Source organism: Sceloporus occidentalis, unplaced genomic scaffold, assembly GCF_023333645.1.
Source record: "Sceloporus occidentalis isolate IW3139 unplaced genomic scaffold, rSceOcc1.0.p SCAF_6, whole genome shotgun sequence".
Lineage (NCBI taxonomy): Eukaryota > Metazoa > Chordata > Lepidosauria > Squamata > Phrynosomatidae > Sceloporus > Sceloporus occidentalis.
The window spans coordinates 72091769-72113687 of record NW_028316986.1 but is presented as its reverse complement, the minus strand read 5'-3'; the positions used below and the strand labels follow the sequence as shown (position 1 = coordinate 72113687).

General features: G+C 44.1%; 2 protein-coding genes across 4 annotated transcripts in view; both read right to left on the bottom strand.

Annotated features, from left to right (window-relative positions):
• Window positions 1-14824, bottom strand: part of LOC149310929 (uncharacterized) — a 72518-nt gene extending 57694 nt beyond the window's left edge. The window contains exons 1-2 of one of the 3 annotated variants that reach the window (XM_089530045.1): window positions 14775-14824; window positions 11168-11283 (exon numbers count right to left, since the gene is read on the bottom strand). In XM_089530045.1, the coding sequence (XP_089386171.1) occupies window positions 11168-11251 (84 nt within the window). In that variant the 5' untranslated portion in view covers window positions 11252-11283; window positions 14775-14824. Of the gene's footprint in view, window positions 1-11167; window positions 11284-11447; window positions 11727-12656; window positions 12679-14774 lie in introns of those variants that run through there. The other 2 variants (XM_089530044.1, XM_089530043.1) reach the window with 2 other exon arrangements.
• Window positions 14825-17451: 2627 nt separating this feature from the next.
• On the bottom strand, window positions 17452-20866 carry PRR18 (proline rich 18). Its single transcript, XM_089529462.1, has one exon. It carries the CDS (start codon window positions 20864-20866, stop codon window positions 20147-20149), a length of 720 nt encoding a protein of 239 aa, XP_089385588.1. The 3' UTR covers window positions 17452-20146.
• Window positions 20867-21919: the final 1053 nt, after the last annotated feature.

The window sequence follows — 21919 nt, the reverse complement described above, 5'->3', positions numbered from 1 at the left end:
GGTAAATTATCTGTTTATAAAAGATATGATTTTAGACTATAAACTTCTAAAACTATTTTTCCCTTTTGCAAAATCTTTGCCTTTGGATGAGAACCAGCAGTGCTTAATAAGCACATTGCTCAGGCTGGCAAGCGCTCTCCTCACATTGTGTGCATTTCTTTGCTACCAAGGACACACTGCAAACATGCATAATCCTGGCTATTCCCAGAAAGGTCTAGTTGTGCAAAGTCTCAAAGTTTACAAAAGCAGCAGAAGAGGCAACAAAAGCCTGAGTGAGCTGCTGGAAAAATTTAAAGTAGTTGATAAATTTGCACTCGGTGAATGCTAGCCAAACATATGTTGATGTTATGAAATCCTATATATTATTACCCTGGGGAACAGCAAAAGGAAGGGAGCACACTGATGTACCCCAATAAGGACTGCCTATAGTATATTCTTTAGCCTGAGACAAACAATAGGTGTTGCAGATCAAGTAGTATTTTTCACCAACTCAGCTAAAGAACACCCACATTTCAGATAGTCTCACCCTGCTTTAATGAATGGTGGTTGTTCTATGCTTTCAAGTCATTTCCTTAACGTAGTCATATTATGGGGTTTTCTGGCTAGCATTTCTTCAGAGGGAGGTTGCCACTGCCTTTCCCTGAGGCTGAGAATGTGACTTGCCTAAGGTCACCCAGCAGGTTTCCATGGCTGGGCTGAGGTGAGCTGGGATTCGAACCATGGTCTCCCAGAATTCTAGCCCAACATTAATCCACCACACCATGTTGGCTCTCTTTTAATACATTAACTCTCTCATATTAGATTAGGCCAACAGAGTTCAGTGGCTACTGTTTTTTTCAATGAGCACCAAGAGATCAGTTCAATACCTTCCAGATGTGTTAGACAATAACCCCCACAAAGCTCAGCTAGTTTGGCTACCATGCTTATTTTCTGTGTAGTAGTCTTTCTTTCTATGTAATTTATGCTATAAAGCTGTGCATTTAATAAACATTATTTTAAAAACAACTTATAGCAGTGTATGTACAAGTCATGCTACAGCACTTGGAAGAAAGACTTCAGTTAGATTTAATGTTAAATCTATATGTATCTATCATCCCATTTGCAATGAATGGCTATATTTATCACCTTGTTACTATGGCAATATTATGCATGATGTGTGTTAGCATATTGTTGCTTTCATTCTCCCTCTTTGTACTTACAACACAGCCTCATTATCTGTTGCTTTGAAGATGACCTGCCACTAAATAAGTGTTTTTAATTATCTCAGGAATCTAGCCAAAGGCTTTCCCTATTCTACTTTAAGCCTTTCCACAGATGTGCTTAAGGATATATTGATGTTTTTTTGTTGTTAGCTGCCCTCAAATTGATTCTGACTCATGTTGACCCTGTGGATGAGACACCTCCAAGACTCTCTGTCCTCCACTGCTCTGCTCAGGCCCTGCAAACCCATGCCTGCGGACCCCTTGATTGTGTCCATCCATCTCGTATGTGGTCTTCCCCTCTTTCTTCTACCCTCTACCTTTCCTAGCATTATTGTTTTCTTTAGTGATCCATGCCTTCTCATTATGTGGCCAAAGTACAACAGCCTCAATTTGTTACTGGCTCAAAAACCAAGGCTTAGCTGAGGCAGAAATTGGAGAGAGAAAGAATTAAATACATCCAGCTTTGAAACAATGTCACATTCCACTCCAAGGAGCTTTTAGAACTCTGTGTGCACTTCTCAGGTGTTCCACAGCTGCTCCAGGAAAATGAAAGAGATAAAAACAGAATTAATTTAAAGAATAAGATATATTTGTATATACACTCCTAAACATTGTTAACTTGTAAAACATAGGGTAGGCCTCTTAGAGGCTCCACCATAGAAATAAGGGCTCTGTGAGTCAAAAAGGTTGGGAACCCCTGCTTTACGATAACAAGGGTACTTTCTTAATACTGGCATAAGGCAGTTATTAGTGCTAGTTGTGTGCCATTTTTATTCCAGGTATTCCAGTTTGAAAGGCACAATTTCAAACAGTTCCAATGAGAAAGAAAAATGGGAGGTGTCTTAAGAAACCAGGATGGATGACTAAGGAACTTTCAACTGAGTTAAGTTTTAAATGGAACATGTATAAGAAATGGAAAAAGGGGGAAATCATGAAAAAGGAATTCAAAGAAATAGCAGGCATGTGTAGGGGTAAAGTCAGAAAAACTAAAGTGCAGAATGAACTCAGGCTTGCTAGAGAGGTTAAGAACAATAAAAAGGGCTTTTCTGGATATATCCACAGCAAAAGGAAGAAGAAGGAAATGGTAGGGCCACTGCATGGAGAAGATGGCAAAATGCTAACAGGGGACAGCGAAAAGGCAGAATTACTCAATACCTTCTTTGCCTCAGTGTTCTCAGAAAAGGAATAGGGTGCTCAACCTGAGGATAATGGAGCAGAGGACAGAATAGGGGAAGTTCAGCACAGAATAAGTAAGAGATAGTACAGGAATATCTTGTTAATCTAAATGAATTTAAGTCTCCAGGACCAGATGAACTACATCCAAGAGTATTAAAAGAACTGGCAAATGTAATATCGGAGCCATTGGCATTAATATTTGAAAACTCCTGGAAAACAGGAGAAGTCCCAGCAGACTGGAGGAGGGCAAACATTGTCCCATCTTCAAAAAGGGAAAAAAGAGGATCCCAACAATTATCGTCCAGTTAGTCTGACATCAATCCCAGGAAAGATTCTGGTGCAGATCATTAAACAGAGAGTCTGTGAACATCTAGAAGGCAATGCCATAATCACAAAAAGTCAACATGGGTTTCAGAGAAACAAGTCATGCCAGACAAATCTGATCTCTTTCTTTGATAAAATTACCAGCTTGGTAGATGAAGGGAATGCTGTGGATATAGTATATCTTGATTTCAGTAAGGCCTTTGACAAACAAGCTTGTAGAATGTGGGCTAGACAAGGTAACTGTTACATGGATTTGTAATTGGTTGACTGGCTGAACCGAAAGGGTGCTCAACAATGGCTCCTTTTCATCCTGGAGAGAAGTGACCAGTGGGGTCCCACAGGGCTCTCTCCTGGGGCCAGTGTTATTCAATATCTTTATCAATGACTTGGAGGACAAAATTGGGGGCATACTTATCAAATTTGCAGATGACACCAAATTAGGAGGAATAGCTAATACTCCAGAGGACAGGATCAAAATTCAAAATGACCTAAATAGACTAGAAAGCTGGGCCAAAGCTAACAAAATGAAATTCAACACGGGGAAATGTAAGGTACTGCACTTAGGGCAGAAAAATAAAATGCACAGATATAGGATGGGGGACACCTGGCTGAATGAAACTATGTGTGAAAGGGATCTGGGAGTCCAAGTGGACCACAAGTTGAACATGAGTGAACAGTGCGATGTGGCAGCTAAAAAGGCCAATGCAATTTTAGGCTGCATCAATAAACGTATAGTGTCTAGATCAAGAGAAGTAATAGTGCCACTGTATTCTGCTCTGGTCAGGCCCCACTTGGAATATTGTGTCCAGTTCTGGGCACCACAATTTAAAAAGGATGTTTAGAAACTGGAGCGTGTCCAAAGGAGGGCGACTAAAATGGTGAAAGGTCTGGAAACCATGCCCTATGAGGAACGACTTAGGCAGCTGGGAATGTTTAGCCTGGAGAAGAAAAGGTTAAGAGGTGATATGATAGCCCTGTTTAAATATTTGAAGGGATGTCATACTGAGGAGGGAGCTGACTTGTTTTCTGCTGCTCCAGAGAACAGGATCTGAAACAATGGATGCAAGCTCCAAGAAAAGAGATTTCACCTCAACATTAGGAGGAACTTCTTGACAGTAAGGGCTGTTCGACAGTGGAACAAACGCCCTCGGAGAGTGGTGGAGTCTCCTTCTTTGGAGGTCTTTAAGCAGAAGCTGGATGGCCATCTGTCGTGGATGCTTTGATTGAGATTTCCTGCAAGGCAGGGGGTTGGACTGGAGGGCCCTTGTGGTCTCTTCCAACTCTACGATTCTATGATTATAACTGTTTCTCTTCTTGCTCTATAGCAGGGATAGTGAACCCCTGCCTCTTGAAATCTTTCTAAAGTTCAGGTCAAATCATCCCTGAAAATTGCCTTGAATTGGTCAAAGTAATGGGAGCTGAACTCCAACAACACTTGGAAGTCTACATCTGCCATCCCAATCATAGACCACTTGTACAAATTTAATCCTCAGTATTCTTGTTCCATACAAGAGCATTCTGTGTTGCAGTATCATGTTGCCGGAATTCCCCATTCCCCAATCACATTCAGTATTTACATTCTTTGGCTTTTGGCTTTTAAAAAGCTGCTCAGAGTGACTTCCTCCAGCCCCATTGCTTATGTTCAACAACTTCTCTATGATTTAACTTCCTGCATTTGATCCCTGCCACCATAATCACTGTGTGGATCCCTGTTAGGTTTAGGCTGAAATGACAATGGAATAGAAAACCTTTTGGGTCAAACATATTTATAGCTCAATCATGTTCACAATGGGGAGGAGGTGACTTTTAAAGCAAGAAGGATGCATGGTTGTTGCACCTGTGGCTTATCTCCAAAGCTTAGAAAAGTTGCTTTTTCTGAGAACTACACCAGATTCCTCCAGCAAGCATGGATATTTAGCAGAGGAATTCTGAGAGCTGTGGTCCAAGTAACTTTATTAGTCTCTGCATATTTCCACTGTAGCATCACAGGCACTTGTTACCAGCCATTTAGGTTCACATGTACCACATTTCCACACTAGACTCTTATAGTGCTGCTATTCCACTTTTACTGCTCTGGCTTTCTCCTGTTGCATTCTGAGGTTTTAGTTCAGTGAGGTCTAAAAACTCTCTAGCTGAGAATTCTAAATGCCCCTCCTTAAACTACAATTCCCAGAATGCAACAGGAAGCAGCAGTGGAATAGTAGAGCTATAAGAGTGTACTGTGATCGGTAATCTATTTAGTCTCTGAGCCCAGTGGGGGGGGGGGGGGAGAAGCTGACATTGGAAGGGAGGCTTCTTTGCAAGCAAGCATAAAAGAGAAGGGGAAGTAACAGGTGACAGCAGCCATAAGAGTGGATGCTGAGCGAGTAAAAGGGACCCACTGATGATGACTGGTCCAAGGACTCCCCAAAACCTGGATGTAGCATTGAACTACATTTGATGTGCCCCCATCTATGAGGACCACCAATGTTGTTATGGGTGCCAAATGTAATTTGGAGGAATCATAGAATCATAGAGTTGGAAGAGGAACCAAGTGCCACAGGGCTGGGTGAGACTGCATTGGCAAATAAAGTATTACCTCTCCCTTCCAACATTATTTTTCCACAAGCATGCGTGTGTGTGAATAGTGAATATGGAGGGACAAGTTTATAGTGTAGTGTCTAGATCAAGAGAAGTAATAGTGCCACTGTATTCTGCTTTGCTCAGGCCCCACCTAGAATACTGTGTCCAGTTCTGGGCACCACGATTAAAAAAGGATGTTGAGAAACTGGAGTATGTCCAAAGGAGAGCAACTAAAATGGTGAAGGATCTGCAAGATGTACAGTCAGCCCTTTGCATCCACAATATTTTTATCCACAGATTCCACCATCCATGGCTTGAAAATACCCAGAAATAATATAAATCCTGCAAGCAAACTAGGTTTTGTCATTTTGTATAAGGGACACCAGTTTAATCTGTCATTGTATTTAAGGGGACTTGAGCACCCATGGATTTTGGTCCTGGAATCCAATACTAGTGGATAACAAGGTCCCACTGGACAACCACTGGCTTTATTTCCTGACCACATTTTGGAGTAGTTTTGCCACAGCAGCCACAAATATAAGGAACGTTGTACATTGCTGGCCATCCCCACCAGCCCAGCTACCCTGGCAGTGTGAAATGGTGCCCAACAAGTCAGGAATGATGGGCACCTGGAGAGCCAAAGGTTGTAAAGCACTGGTCATGATGCATAGAGTCCAGGGGTTTGTGATGTCTCTAATGGTCACTGGAACAATGTCATGACTGGTCACTCAGAGCAGTTGGGAAGCCAGTCAGTCACCATGACTTTGTTTGCCCTCTGCTACTTTGTGGTTTCAGCTGCCCTGATTTGGATCCTGGTGGAGGAGGACAGCATGGGACCCATGGACAGAGAAGGCAAGTGTATACCCAGGCTCCGGAGAGTGGCTGGAGCAGAGTCGGAGTCTGGATACTGAGCCTGGTGGGATTTTGTTGCTTCATATTTTGCCTGACTTAGGACATACAGCCTTCAGCAGATCAGAACAAAGCTGAGGTGAAGGGCTGGGAGAGCCAGAGATCTGGAGCCATTGAATCTCCCATGGCAGACAGGGTGTTCTTGGCAAGATTTGTTCAGAGGTGACTTTGCCTTTGCCTTTCTCTGAAGCTGAAAGACTGTGACTCACCCAGCGGGTTTAAAACTCATGCATATACAGTATATCCAAAGCAGACATCTCTGTCCAACGCTTTAACACTCATACATTTTATATACATATATCATGGCTTGAGCATTGAATGACCACTCTGGAGACCAGGGTTTGAATCCCAGCTCAGTTGGGTGATCTTGGGCAAGTCACACATTCTCAGCCTCAGAGAAAACCAAAGGAAAAATACCCTCAAGAGCAAATCAGCTGGTTCACCTTAGGGTCACCATAAGTTGGAAATGACTTGAAGGCATCTGTAATCAACAACAGCAAAGGAGAGGACCACTCTGGCCACTCTGGGAAGGACTTTCTGGAATCTGGAAAGTAGGGGCAACCACCAAGAAGGCCCCGTCTGGCCTTGAAACGATGGCTCCAAACAGATTCATTAAATTGTGTCCGTATGTGGAGAGATCTTTTAGTCCCTTTCAGACTCACTAAAAGAAAGAAGTTGGCAGCATGAGCTTTCCTAGACTTAAGGTTACTTCCTCAGATGCATCTGCAGATGCATTAAATGCACCTGGAGATGCACCAAATGCATCAGAGGAAGCAGACTTAAGTCTAAGAAAGTTTATGCCACCAACTTCTTTCTTTCAGTGAGTCTCAAAGGGGCTACAAGATCTCTCTATTCCACTGTACTGATTCTACAGACTAATGTGGCTATATCTTTGGACTGAATCGCGTTGCAAGACTTCTTTCTCAGATCCCGGATCTCCCAATGCTTTCCCCAAACAACCGCTTAGTGTTGTTTTCTTAAACCCAGGTCATAGACGAGGATGCAAGCCTGGCCGACATGCCTCACCTTCCCCGTCACGACTATGCCAAGAAATGCACGTTGGATTCTCTGGACAAAATAGAAAAGGACATCGTGACCCTCTTGTGTAAACTCCTTCAGTAATGACTAGTCCACTGAAGATGGGGCTAGCAGCATGGCCCAGCATGGCCTCCCCTTGACAACATGGTTTTCTACACCTTCCTGGAAGAAAGCTAAACATCACTTGGGTAAAGAGAGAATGCTGGAAGAGAAATAAAATTTCCAATGCATGAATTCTTTGCAGAAGTCACTGGTGTGCAACACGAGATATCTATGATCGTGAATATATTTACTATTTAATACATTTCTTGGGTGCCTTTTCAAGGCTGATGTCTTTCCAAGATGGCTTACGGTGTAAAACACACACACACACACACACACACACACAAAGTTACTGCTAGTTTATTAATAAAAGCCCAAAGAGGCGGCAACAGATCACTTGGCACGGAAAGGAAACTTCAGGTGCCACCTGACTCTGTGATGTTTGTCTTAATATGTACATACAGCGGGGACATTGTGGAGTTTATTTTACCTATCTGCAATACCTGCAAGGAGAGTCCAGTAAATACAAATTGTTGTGTGATCTGCACTGAAACACACACGTCTGCCTCCCGTACAAATACAATTGCCAAGATCCTATACAGTGTTTGTGTAGTGTAAGTATGGCTGCTGCCACACTGCAGATTTAATGCAGTTTGATGCTGATTTCACTTCCATGGCTCCATCCTATGAAAACCTGGGATTTGTAATATCTATCTATCTATCTATCTATCTATCTATCTATCTATCTATGATGACCACTTAAATTACCAACACTCAATTTCTTTTAGGTGACAGCAACCTGGGTCTTTTCATGCCACCGCTGCCACCAAAATATGTGGCATGTCACAGTGACACCCAGTCACTCAACTACTCCCTAATATTGTGGCAACTCTTGGGATGTTGTTATCTTTACTCTTGCCACCAATGTATCTGCGTGAAGGATTCACACTGTTCTTTAATATAATAGACCATGGTATCCTTCTGGGACGCCTGGCAGAGGTGGGAATCGGGGGCACTGCGCTCCAGTGGTTCCGGTCCTACCTCTCTGGGAGGTCCCAGATGGTGCAGCTGGGAGACGTGTGCTCCGATGAGAGGGCCCTTATAACTGGGGTCCCTCAAGGAGCCATTCTGTCTCCCATGCTATTTAACATTTACATGAAACCGCTGGGAGAGATCATCCGGAGACATGGGGCGCGGGGTTATCAATACGCTGATGACACCCAAATAATTTTCTCTATGTCTCCGACTGATGCAGTGACCGGGGATGGTGTCTCTCCTCTCGTGGCCTGTCTGGAGTCAGTAATGGGCTGGATGAGGGAAAACCGACTCAAGCTGAATCCAGAGAAAACGGAGGTACTTGTGATAGGTTCCCCTGGTCCAGGAATGGTGGTAGTTCCACCTGTCCTGAACGGGGTCACGCTCCCTGTGAAGGACTCTGTGCGCAGTCTGGGGGTGTTTCTTGACTCATCGCTTCACCTGACTGCTCAGGTGAATGCGACGGTCAAGAACACCTGTTATCAGCTTCGGCTTATTCGCCAGCTGCGCCCATACCTGGCCCAGAGGGACCTTGAAACGGTAGTACATGCTCTGGTAACCTCGAGATTGGATTTCTGCAACGCACTCTACATGGGGCAACCCTTATACCAAACCCGGAAGCTACAAATGGTACAGAATATGGCAGCCAGGCTGGTCACTGGAACTTCCAGGGCCAGCCATATTACACCGGTGCTTAAAGATCTGCATTGGCTGCCTATTCGCTTCCGGGCACAATATAAGGTGTTGGTGATGACCTATAAAGCCCTAAATGGCTTGGGCCCAGGATACCTGAAGGACCGCCTCTCCCCGTACATTCCGTCCCGCACCCTCAGAATATCTGGGCAGCAACTACTTAAGGTGCCAGGGGCTAGGTTGACCTCCACCGCGAGGAAGACATTTTCCATCGCCGCCCCGGCCCTTTGGAACACACTGCCCACAGAGCTCCGCTCGGCCACCTCCCTGGCCCAATTTAGAAAGGACCTAAAAACCTTTCTATTTCAGCTTGCATTCCCCGATTAAAGTCCAGTGGGCCTCCCTTCCTCTTCTGTGGCAAAGAGGACTGGCTAACGGGGGTTTTATTCTGTTTGTGTGTAATTGTTTTTAACCCTGATGTATATGTTGTTTGATATTTTGCTGTCAACCGCCCTGATCTATGGAAGGGCGGTATAAAAATAAAAAAATTATTTATTTATTTATTAATATGATGTCCCACACCTTCAGAAGCATAGTGTGGTTTGTTCTCACAACGCAAGTCAAATGATTTCAAAACAAGAATAAAAGTTTATTTGAATAACAGAAGTATATTAAGTATGATGGATATGAAGTTGCTATTTTAATCTTTCTTGGTTACTTAGTTTTAGATGTATCTTTGTATTCTTATTATTAACTCAGCCATCCAGGCTCCTGTATCCCGCAGGATAATAAATAACCACAATCCGCTTCCAGAGTTCAGTTATCTCTTGAGTCTCTCAATTTCAGACTCTAACTATATCACTGTCCCTCACTGGACATAGCAGACCGTTCTTGGTCTCAAACCAAACCCTAACTGACTGTTCCCTCTGGAACTCTGGGAACTCTGTCCTCACTCGCAATTAACTGTTCCCCAACTGTCAAATCCCAACCAGCTAACTGTTCGTTCTAACTGTCAAATCCCAACTGCCACAACCAACTGCCACATGGAACCTTCAAAATCCCCCAGCCAGCACCTGATTGGCTTATGGCCTCTGGCTGGTGATTGGCTGGTTTGTGGGTCTGTTCACCACACTATCTATCTATCTATCTGGATGACCCCATTAATGTAGTACACTTGTCCCTCCATATTCGCTAGGGTTAGGGGAACAAGACCCCTATGAATGTTTAAAAATCACAAATAACAAAAACACCATTTTTTTACCTGAAAAGACACCTCTCTAGGAATCTCTAGGTCCTCCAGTGCAGCTCTGTGGTCAACGTCTGACAGACACTGACCATAGAACCACACTGGAGGAGCTACAAATGCCTATTAGACTACTCTCTAGGAATCTCTAGGTCTTTCAGTGCAACTTCTAGTTTGACCATAGAGTTGCACTGGAGGACCTAGATATTCCTAGAGAGAACATATTAATCAAATCCATGAATAATCAAACCCGCAAATATCAAAGCTGCAAATATAGAGAGATGAGTTTACCTCTATTGATGAAGTCTAGAATTGCATTGGCCTTTTTAGCTGCCACATCACACTGTTGACTTATGTTCAACTTGTGGTCTACTAAGACTCCTAGATCCCTTTTACACATAGTCTTGTTCAGCCAGGTGTCCCCCATCCTATATCTATGTATTTCTTATTTATTTATTTATTTATTTTTGCCATAAATGCAGTACTTTACATTTCTCTGAGTTTAAATTCATTTTGTTAGCTTTGGCCCAGCTTTCTAATCTATTAAGGTAATTTTGAATTTTGATCCTGTCCTCTGGGGTATTAGCTATTCCTCCTAAGTTGGTGTCATCTGCAAATTTGATAAGGATGCCCCCTATTCTTTCATCCAAGTCATTGATAACAGCAACCTCACTGTCAAGGAAACCTTCATTATGATTCTGAAACGCCTGAAACAAATTAATATTCTTCCTAAATGGCTGGATATTTATTGTGCATAGTGATATTAACCATCTCTAAAAGTTTATATGAATTGTCCACAAAATCATTTTTTTAAAGAGTTCCCTTTGATAAAGATGGTTTTGGCCGTTCCTTCCTTGTCCCTTTAAAAAAAAAATCTGTTAATAATGCTACAATATAGTTATATGCTATAATGTTACCCCAAGAATTAAGATATAATTATTACAACACTCATGATCATGTTGCAAAACATATTAATAAACAATGACTCCTTTGAAAGGATTACCTGATTCTTGAAATTAACTGGCAGGTAACGATCCAAAAGTGGAGGAAGTGTGCTCTTCTTGTAAGGATGGAAGTGGGTTGCCATCTCACATTACCATTTGTTTTTTGCTTTTTTAACTGGGAAAGACAAAAGTAAATAAGCTTTGTGAGTACATCAAAGAGAACACACTATTACCACAACTAATTAGGTGAGAATGCAACTCATAAATCAACATTAGGCATTGTAAAAATGCTTCCATTCCAGTACAGGGCATTGTTCACCTCAGCACTACTTTGGTTACCTGAGCAACTCAATCCTCAGAGTACTGCACCGGCACCAGCCTAGTTTAAACAAATAGGCTGCTGCTACTGTCAGTCCAACCACTCACTACAAAAGCATAATGTTACATTTTTGTGAGTAATGGTTAGTCAGCGGTTAATCGATTAGACAGCCATCTTCATACATATTGCAAATATTGACTTTTCTTCAGGATTATTCTTCTCAAAGGAACATTTTGACAGTTCTGGTTCAAATACTGTTTTCAATGAAGGACCCTTCAATTTGTTTGAGGCACACTCTGTCTGTGCCACAGCTACTGTATTGACATTTCCAACAGAACACTTCAGCTCTGCCTGTTACCACAGCAACTACTGGAGATTTCCAAATCTTAAAACAATTTTAAAAATTTCTGGTTTTTCATTTCCTTTTCAGAGTTGTTGGGATCCTTTCCCTCACCACACTACACTTGTTATCAAATAGGTCTCCTGCCTGTACACTTAAATTATCAGTTTCTTTACTGCATATGTTTTCACTTGCTAGCAACAGACAGGAGTTTAAGAGGAACTGTAGTAGAAATATCAACACAGAATAAATCAGTTTGATATCTGAATAGATGGGAACATTTGCCAGATCAGTCCATTCATATAAAATCTCATAGCTGTTGGTAATATTTTTTAACATATGAGGAGCTTATCCATTTCTTCATTGTATTTCACTTTCTGATACTATGAAAGCAAAAGCAAGAAGATACTGTGGGATATTTTTGAAGGTGTTTTATTAAAACAAAAAGGTTATATATACATGGTAGCTTTTTGTTTAAATAAAACATCTTCAAAAATATCCCACAACATCTGCTTGCAGCATGGCATAGTAGTTTAAGCATTAGACTAGGTCTCTGTACAGCAGGGTTTGAATCCCTGCTCAACCATGGAAACTCACTTGCCAAGAAAACTTTGTGGAAGGTATGCCTTAAGGTTTCCATAAATTGGAAATGACTTGAAGGCACACAACAACAGCAATATATAACCTACAATCACATAAAGGTGCACACATTTCCCTTCCTTCCTACTCAACTCATTCTTACTTATCCACACTAGAAAATTATTGTTGTAAGTGTTGCTAAGTGCCTTTGAGCCAACTCCAATTTATACAGATCCTATTGTAGTGTTTTTTGGCAAGATTTATTCAGAGGACATTTGTTGTTGCCTTCCTCTAAGAGAATATGACTTACCCAGGATGGTCCAGCAAATGCTGCTAAATATATTTGAGCTGCAGTTATTTTATATGAAGCATAGTCTACCCCACAGCAAGATATACCGTTATATTAAATATTCTTAACGGTGGTAGGCTTTGTTTTGTTTGTTTGCTTTTTGTTTTCTGGAATTTGTTGTGGCCAGTTTAATAACAGAACTGCTTTTGTTGCAGAGTAAACAAAAGAAGTTATTCAGCACAGTGTAACATTGCTGGGACACTCTTTGGTTTGAGAAGAAGGACATATTACATTTTTTTAAAAAAAATCCCTATTCACTTTGCCAAACACAAATGAAGATTTGCAGTTCAGATCATGAAAACTAGACTTTTTGCAATATGAAATACTATTCTTCTTAACATGTCCAGAAGGGGATTGCATGGGTTAATGGGAATATAAGAAGCTGCCTTGTAACAGTTTTAGACCATTGATCCATCTAAGCTCAATGCTGTCCACCCAACTGGGAACATCTTGCTAGGTAGGTCTGTCCGCCAGAGGTGTGTCTGGAAACGAACTGAACCTGGGATCTCTTGTTTCCAAAGGAAGTGCTCCAGCAGTAGTCCAGCATAATGCTAGGGGAAAGCTTGGAAAAGTTACTTCTTTGGATTAGAATGGTCTGAATCCCCCAGCTAGCATGGCCACAGATCTTTGGACCTAGATGCAACCCTGAACAGTTGCCGTTCTGTACTACAATTACTATCACATGAATGGCCCTGCAAATTGTGGGAGTTGTCATGCAAAAGAAAGCACCCCCCCCCTTTGCCAAATCCTGAGGGTTGGTGAGACAGGCAACCCTTCCTCTTCATGGCTGAGGATAAGGGCACCTTCCTCTGTGAAACATATCCAGGGGTAGTTGTGTTGGTCATGAAGCAAAGTCTGGTACTTATGAATGCTTATTTAACAATAATGCAAAAGTTTACTAAACTGATACATTATGTTTACTCCAATTTTAAACAATCCACTTAAACATTTTAAACAATCCAATGGAATAATAAAACCATATAAGTCACCTAATATTTAATAATATATAATAATATTTACCTATAAAATAATCATACAGCAAAAATAATTTTAAAGTGACCATAATGTAAACCACCCCATCCCTAAAATTAAATTAAAAAAGAAATACCGTCAAGAGAACAATCATATATGAGTAAGGTATAATGTCTGATAATTTAAATATAGATCCATTTAAAGAAGATATAAAGTTTGTGAAGCTTTTGATTTAAGTTTTATGTTTTGTGGATTTGGGGTGCTATTTTCCTTCTGTGAGGCGAAGAACGATGAAAACGGACGCCAAGGCAGTGCCCTTGAATTCCTTGTCCTCTTGCTTTGCTTCACACAAAGTACACATTGCCAGCTTTCAAAGCTCCAGTGGCTTCTTCATCCAGCAAAGCTGTCAAAAACCATACAAGGGTGGAGGGAAATTATGACATTAGTCACAAGAGCCTGCAGCGCGAAATATGTATTGCAACCTTTCGAAGCTCCAATGCTTCTCCATCCGACAAAGGTGTTAAAAACCATACGGGGGGGGGGGGGGGGAATTGTGTCAACATTACTCAAAAGCCCACCAAGCAAAATCAGTATTGCAAGCTTTTGAAGTTCCAGTGGCTTCTTCATCAGCCAAAGGTGTTAAAAATCATACAGGAGTTGGGGGGGAGGGGGGATATGACAATGTTAGTTGTGAGCCTGCCAAGCAAAAGACATGTTGGCAAGCTTTGGAAGCTCCAGTGGCTCCTATGTGGTTTTTAACCCCTTTGTCTGATGGAGAAGCCAGTGGAGCTCCAAAGGTGTGTTGTGCATTTGGAGATGGCCCCATAAAAGCATCCCTGTTTGGTGGACTGCAGGTGTTATTGCTCCACAACATGGACGTCTTTTTTCTCCCTTGGCTTCAATCCTTGAGAGCAAAGCCCCAGCCGCCTCCTCCGAAAGAAAGCTTCCTCAAGAAAGAGGCGACTATAGCTTCCCTCCTTCCTCTTTCTCAGCAACACAGAGGCCCTGGGCTCTCCTTCCAATCCTTAACCCGCTTCCCGCCCAGCAAGAGGCAGCCTCTGAGGGAAAGGCAGGCTCCAGGAAGGAAGGGGACCCTCTCTGCCTTACCTCAGCAAGGTCGGGAGCCTCCAATTCCTGGCAAGGAAGCCTGAGGAACCTCGCAGCCAGCGCCCTGTGGGCAAGAAGGGGGTTACACAAACACACAAACACACACACACACACCGCTTCCAAAAAGCCTCACTTTTCCTGATGCAAAAGCTTGTAAACTTCCTGAGGAATTTCTTCCCAGCAAAGGAGCTTGTAGCTTCACAAAAGATTTGAGACAAAAAGGGGACCTCACAGCAGTAGCTTTTAATCTGGCTAATGGGATTTAAAAGTTTCTTCCCTGGACTGCATCTCCCAGCAGCCCCAGGGCCAGGAGGAGGAGGAGGAGGAGGAGGAGAGGGGCACCTCCATGAATACCCTGCTCTATCAGATGAACTGAGGGCAACCACAACATCTTGATCAAACGCAGGGCTGTAACAAGCATCTTCCTTCCTTCCTTCCTTCCTTTTTTTCTCTTGTATCATTTAAACCCTTTGCCTAAGAAGCCAGTGGAGCTTCGAAAGCTTATAAATAGTTTATAAAATGCATTTCGGTTGGTCCAATAAAGGTATCACTGTCTTGTGGATTTGGGGTGAAACTGTAAATCAAGTACTTCGTTGTTTGTTGCAGGCTCTGAGAGGAGGCCTATGATGGAGAGGGGAGTTTCCCACAGCCACCCAGGATGGAAGCACCCCCTACAAGCTGACTTTCTTCTCTGCCTGCAGAGGGGTCCTAGTGCACCAACAGCCTCCCATGGGTTGGTCCTTTGGAGCTATTGTATGTGCATCCACCTTCCTTGCAGCAAGCTCATGGTTTTCTGTCTTTTCTGGCAAAATGCTCACAAAATGCTCTCAACAGTCCTGCTATTGTATCCCTAAGTCCGAAACTGAATCTTGCTCGTGAATTATTATTGTTTTTTAAAAAGTGACGGCAGATCCCAATTTACACGCAAATGTCTTCTTATGGAACTCAATTACAGCACAGACCTGGGCTACCTTTCACTTCTAGCTGGCTTGCTGTAATTAACATTTAGCAGCAAAATGACCTCATGTGTTGACAGTGCCCTGGTTGCTATCCTCTCAGTCACACCATTTTACTTGTCAGAGATCCATTCCCAGCTGCTGCTGGCATTTGCCTCCAGTAATTATGCAATTGTTTCATGGGAAGAGCACAAGCAGCCCCATTGACTTTCACAAGCCTAAAAACTAAGCATGCCAGCATTTATATTACATCCATGTATTAAGTTTACACTTTTCAAGTTCTTATGCATTCAGTACAGAACTATGAATGTGACCATACCACTACCATAATCTTTTAATTCAGGAACCATATAAAACTGAAAAACTGATTTGTTCATTCATGCACTGGTTACATCTAGATGAAACGTTATGGTTTCTTTCAAAGATAGTTTATAAACTTCATCTGGCACAAATTACAACTGCTCAGATGTTGGTTTAGGGACCAGGTGGTTGGAAAATGTTGTTGTAGTGTTCCTCCAAGTCACTTTTGACTTGTGGCAACCTTAAGGCAAACCTATCATAGGGTTTTCTTAGCAAGTTTGCTCGGAGGGAGTTTGTCATTGCCATCCTCTGAGGCTGAGAGAGTGTGACTTATCAGAAGATGCCAGAGTGATATTGTGTCGCAGCATTTTTGTACCTAGACCCCTTTGAAAGTAAGGACATGGCTTGCAGCCCAGATTATTGGAAAGTCTGCCTACACAGCCTGCGCAATGACATTGGCTTCTAAGCCCTGCTTTGTAGACCCACTTTTTTAGTCAGTCAGACTAGGAGTCACTAGAGACAAGTATTTTCACTGATAGTCCCTTATTTCTGAAACCTCCTCTCAACGAAATATACACACAGCTTCATTAGTACAGCCTCCTGAATCAGCCTGAAAAATCCAGCTCTTTATTTGAAGAAGCAGCCTTTATTTGAAATGCTTAACATGGCATATCCAAGTCTCCCAATCTGGGTAGTGGTCAGTTTCGAAGGGCAGATGCTCATCATGACCGTCTCTGGAGCAACACCAAGGATAATCTTTTAAATGTAAATGACGGTGTTCATGTATTGATAAGAAATTTATTGTAGTTGTCATTGCCACCAGGAATAGGTCTTCTGTAAAGCTGATTCTCGCCCATGCAAGATCAAGCCATATCATATGATGGCATATGAAAAAGTTCAACCCTGTGAGCCAGCTCACCATTGTTTCCTCTTTACAGAACACTGGCTGCTGCCCTTATTCAGATAATCCTAACACACCACCTCCGGCTAATTTACTCCACGTATAACCCTCTGTTGTGATTACCTTAATGTATATGAAACTGTCCATCACAACTGGCAAGAAAAGAAATGTTTGGTGATCCTTTACAAGCATTACACAAAGGAAATCTGCTGCTAATCTTTAAAAAAAAATAGGTATGCAAATAAGTTTTACAACCAGAAGTACCTGCTATTTTATATACACCTCACAAACTCTCTACAATGTTTGACCCCTCCCTTTTAAAACATTGGCGTCTTAATCTGCAAATATCTCAAATGCCCAGTTATCATTCCAGTGTGGACTGCTAAGTTATTAAACTGGACTGTCTTTAAAGACAGCCATATGTTTTATGAAGTTGAAACACACAATAAAAACATCTTCATTCCTTCTCTGTTTCTGTGGCTGTCAGGCTGGACATAAGCTTTTCAGTATTAAGTACTTTTAAGCTCTCCAAGTTATGTGAATTTCAGGCTTAACTGTGGCTAGATCATGCCATCCTCTTCACCAATGTTCTTCCTTCCTTCAATGGGAATAACAGTTTAGAGTGCTCAAGCAGTGACCTTACCAAATCAAATCACAAACAATGTTAATGATTTATTCAAATAAATAGAAATACCTGTATTACAAATTTACAAAATCACTGTGCTAGTCTTCATTTACATTATATTCACTCTTCTGAAGAATAAAAAAGCTGATCTTTTTACAGAGCACTTTGTGCCAAATTTTTGTACTTAACAAATGTTTCTGTGTGCCACCAGAATTTGTGGTATAACATATAAGCTCTTTCATCACATTTGCAGTCTTGGGTTACAGAACTGGGAAGGAAGGTTAGAGGGACAGGTTTCTCTGTCATTCCTTATGCTGTCCTGGAGCTCAGATAATATTGTTAAAAGAAAGTAAGACAAAACAGATCTATCTGCCTCTCAAGGTTTTTAAGCGACTAATTTTTTAAAAAAGCTACACACCTGTTCAAATGTTACCAAAGTAAGCTAAACTGACCTAGATGACAACATTTATTGTTGGCTAGTCACTGTAACAACCTATTCCCAAAGGGGCTACATTACACCCACCATTCTCTGTCACATTCAGCAATTTGCATCAGCCCAAACCAAGCATGATACCACACTTAGGATGCATCTGCACTGCAGAAATAATCCAGTTTGACACCACTTTAACTGCCATGGCTCAATGTGATGGAATACTGGGAATCACAACAAACTACAACTGCCAGAATTCCATAGAATTGAGCCATGGCAGTTAAAGTGGTATCAAACTGGACTATTTCTGCAGTGTGGATGGAGTCAGAGTCCCTCCCTGGCCAGCCTCACCGTCAGTTACTTGTTTCTATAGAAGTTGGAACAAATACATTAAAAAAACCCCACACTGCCTTTGCCCAGAGCAGAGCTCTCTTTATTCTCTCCTTCTCTTGGACCTTTTTATCTGCTCTTAATCTGTCTTGTATCATTCTTATTATTTCTTACTTATTGTTCTTATTAGTCCTTAAAAAAATCAATTGCTCCCCTTTTCTTTGATTTCCTTTATTCCTGTTCTGTGATGGCTCTGGTGGGAGAGAAAGGCAAAATAATTTAAAAAGAAGAACCGCCACCCCTGGAGTATCCAAAAATCATAGAACAATAAAGTTGGAAGAGGCCACAAGGGCCATCCAGTTCAACCCCATTCTGCCATGCAGGAACTCTCAATCACAGCATCCCCCACAGATGGCCATCCAGCCTCTGCTTAAAGACCTCCAAAGAAGGAGACTCCACCACTATCCAAGGAAAAAGTGTGTTCCACTGTCGAACAGCCCTTTCTGTCAGGAAGTTCCTCCTAATGTTGAGGTGGAATCTCTTTTCCTGTAGCTTGCATCCATTGTTCCGGGTCCTGTTCTCTGGAGCAGCAGAAAACAAGCTTGCTCCCTCCTCAATGTGACATCCCTTCAAATATTTAAACAGGGCTATCATATCACCTCTTAACCTTCTTTTCTCCAGGCTAAACATCCCCAGCTCCCTAAGGCATTTCTCATAGGGCTTTATGGTTTCCAGACCCTTCACCATTTTAGTTGCCCTTCTTTGGACATGCTCTAGTTTCTCAGCTCTTCCAGGAGGCCCATGTCTAGCATTCACTTTAGCACTTGATGTACGTGTGGAGGGTGCTTGGGGGGCAGTGACCCAAAGGGCACACTCCTCTATCCCTGGGCTTTCTCCTTGGGAGGAAGCCTGGGGCTGGATCAGTGGGCAAGGGCACACATATGCCCCTCTGGAGGGCCCAACTGGGGGTTACCCTTCTTCTGGGTCTCTGTCAACCAGGGCAGTCTGCAGCCCCTTCCACTCCTTCAATGATGCCACTGCTGGGTCTTTAGCAAACTGCTGGACTACAGTCTGGGCAAATTCTTCAAGAGAGATCTGGCTGCTTGTTACCCTGTTTATAACGGAATGTCTCTGTGTTATTTCTTAGACAATAATAATAATAATAATAATAATAAAGCCTCCTTTCAGTGCAAAAGAGTTGACAATCCAGCCTGAGGAAGAAGCCCACTTTGTAGCCAGCAAGTGGCACAGGAGGCACAAGGCAGGACGCTGCGAGGGTCCTCTGTGGGTCTCCTTCCAGACGTCCTCACTGCCAAGGAGGACAAGGCACTGCAAAATGGAGGACCCTCAAGGCAAACGTTGGATGTGACCAAACAAAAGCTAAAGAAACCACTTGTGGACATAGAAATGCCTGCTTCTTAGTGATGCTCCAGATGGAGGACCTTTTGGAATTCCTCTTGGACAGAAGAAGGCTGAAATGTAGGGCAGGTCCTGGAAAAGGAGGACATCTGGTCACCCTGGGAAGGAAGGGAAGGAGGGAGGAAAGGAGCAAGGAAGGAAAGGAGAAAGGAAGGAGGGAGGGAGAGAAGGAAAGAATGAAAGTAGGAGTGAAAGAAGGAAGGAAGGAGGGAAAGAAGGACGGTGACCGGGTGTCATCACTGCGAAAGAGGACAAGGCACCGGAAAATGCAGGCCGTGGCCAAAGGCTATCTGGAAGGCCCGCCGTGTGGGTCTGGTCCCGGAGCAGGCGGCGGCGGCGGCGTGGGTGCCAGGTCTCCCTTGGGGGTCTCGGTCTGTCTGTCTGTCTGTCTTGCGGAGGGCGAGGGCGGGCTCAGGGTGCGCTGAGGTGGGGCAGGCGCTGCAGCCTCCCGCTCCGGCCCCGGGCGGCCCTTTCCACCCCAAGGAGCCACTCGGTGCACCTCCGGACCAGGCCTTCGTCCGGCCCCGCGGGGGGCCCTGGGGGCTCTTCCTCCTCCTCCTCCTGCTGCTGCTGGGGGTCCTTGGGGAGGAGGGGGCTCCGAAACAAAGGCCTCAGGGGCTGCTGCCGCTGGTCCTCCTCCTGCTGCTGCTGCTGCTGCTGCTGCTTCTTCTTCTTCTGCTGCTGCTGGAGGAGGCTGCGTCGGGGGAGCCCCCGGGGGGCCTCAGGCGGGAGGCTGAGCGAGGAGCGCAGCGCCACAGCCCCGGCGCCCCGGAGAGAGGAGCCCGCCGCCGCCGGAGGAGGAGGAGGCGAGAGGGATCCCGCCGAGGCCGGGGCTGCCCTCCGATGGCTGCCGGTGCTGCTGCTGCTGCTGCGGGGGCTGCTGGGCCCGGGCCTCGGGAGGGGAGCGCTGGGGCAGGCGGGCGGGAAGGAGGGGAGCCCCGCCACGGGGAGCCCCAGGAGGGCCTTCCGAAGGGGCCGGGAGGGCGAGGCAGGAGGCAGCCCCGACAAAGAAGAGCCCTTTCTGGGAGCCCGCCTGGGAGGAGACGCAGCCGGAGGAAGGGGAAGGGGCTTCCTGGGCTGCAGCCGGGGCCCCGGGGAAGGAGGGCAGGGCAGGCGGGGGAGGGAGTGCATGGCCCCCGCCAGATGCAGACCCACCGCCTCCTCCTCCTCCTCCTTTGCTTCCTTCTCCTCAGATGCTATCAGATCACCCTTCCTCCTCTTCCTTTGCTTAGTCCCCCTCCTCTGCTTCTTCCTCTTCCTCCTCTCCCTAGTCCTTCTCTTCTTCTTCTTCTCTTTCCTCCTCTGCTTCCTTCGCCTCAAAGATGCTACAAGATCACTCTTCCCCTTTCCTTCTCTTCCTCTTCCTCCTTTGCTGCTGCTTCTCTTCTTCTTCTTCCTCCTCCTCCTCCTCCGCTTCTCCTTCCTCCTGGGCTGCTTCTTCCTCTTCCTCTCCTTCAGCTCGGCGATGGTCCCCTTTCCTTTCTCTCTCTCTCTCTCTCTCTCCTGCCTTTGGCCGCCTGCGGAGTGAGCCTGGCCTGGCCCCTTCCGGGCAGGAAGCGCATTTGTGCTTCGGACCGAAGCCCTGGTCCAAAGTCGGAAAGGACCTCCGAAGGCCCACCAAAAGGGAGGGGGAGAAGGGGGGCTGACTGGGTGCCAAGAGCATCGCCCCTTCCTCCAAAGTGCCTTCACACTCTCCCTTGGCTTCAAAGACATGGACAGTCATGCATCTGCTGCACTAAACGGTTGGGATTTGGGGACCACAATTCTCCAACTGCGAGGAACTAATAACACAAGTTTTAATATTAATATAACAACAACAACTGCACCCGAGGAAGTCGGCTGAAGTCTATGAAAGCTCATGCTGCCAATTTCCTTCTCAAAACCTCTCTACAAACAGCAATTATTATGGTGAAGTCCAAGGCTTCCACGCCTGGCACCCATCGTTTTTGGGCGGTTTTTTTGGGGCTATGCAGCCACATTCTAGAAGAGCTTCTTCCTGACATTTCACCAGCATGTTCATCAGGAATAAAGTCTTCTAGAACATGGCCACATAGCCCCCAAAACCCACCCAAACCCCCAACCATTATTCTTGTTTTGTACCTGCCTCCCCGCATGGACCAAGGCAGGGAGCAAGAACAGGTAACAGACACAACTCATCAGTTAAAACGCATCAATTAAAATACA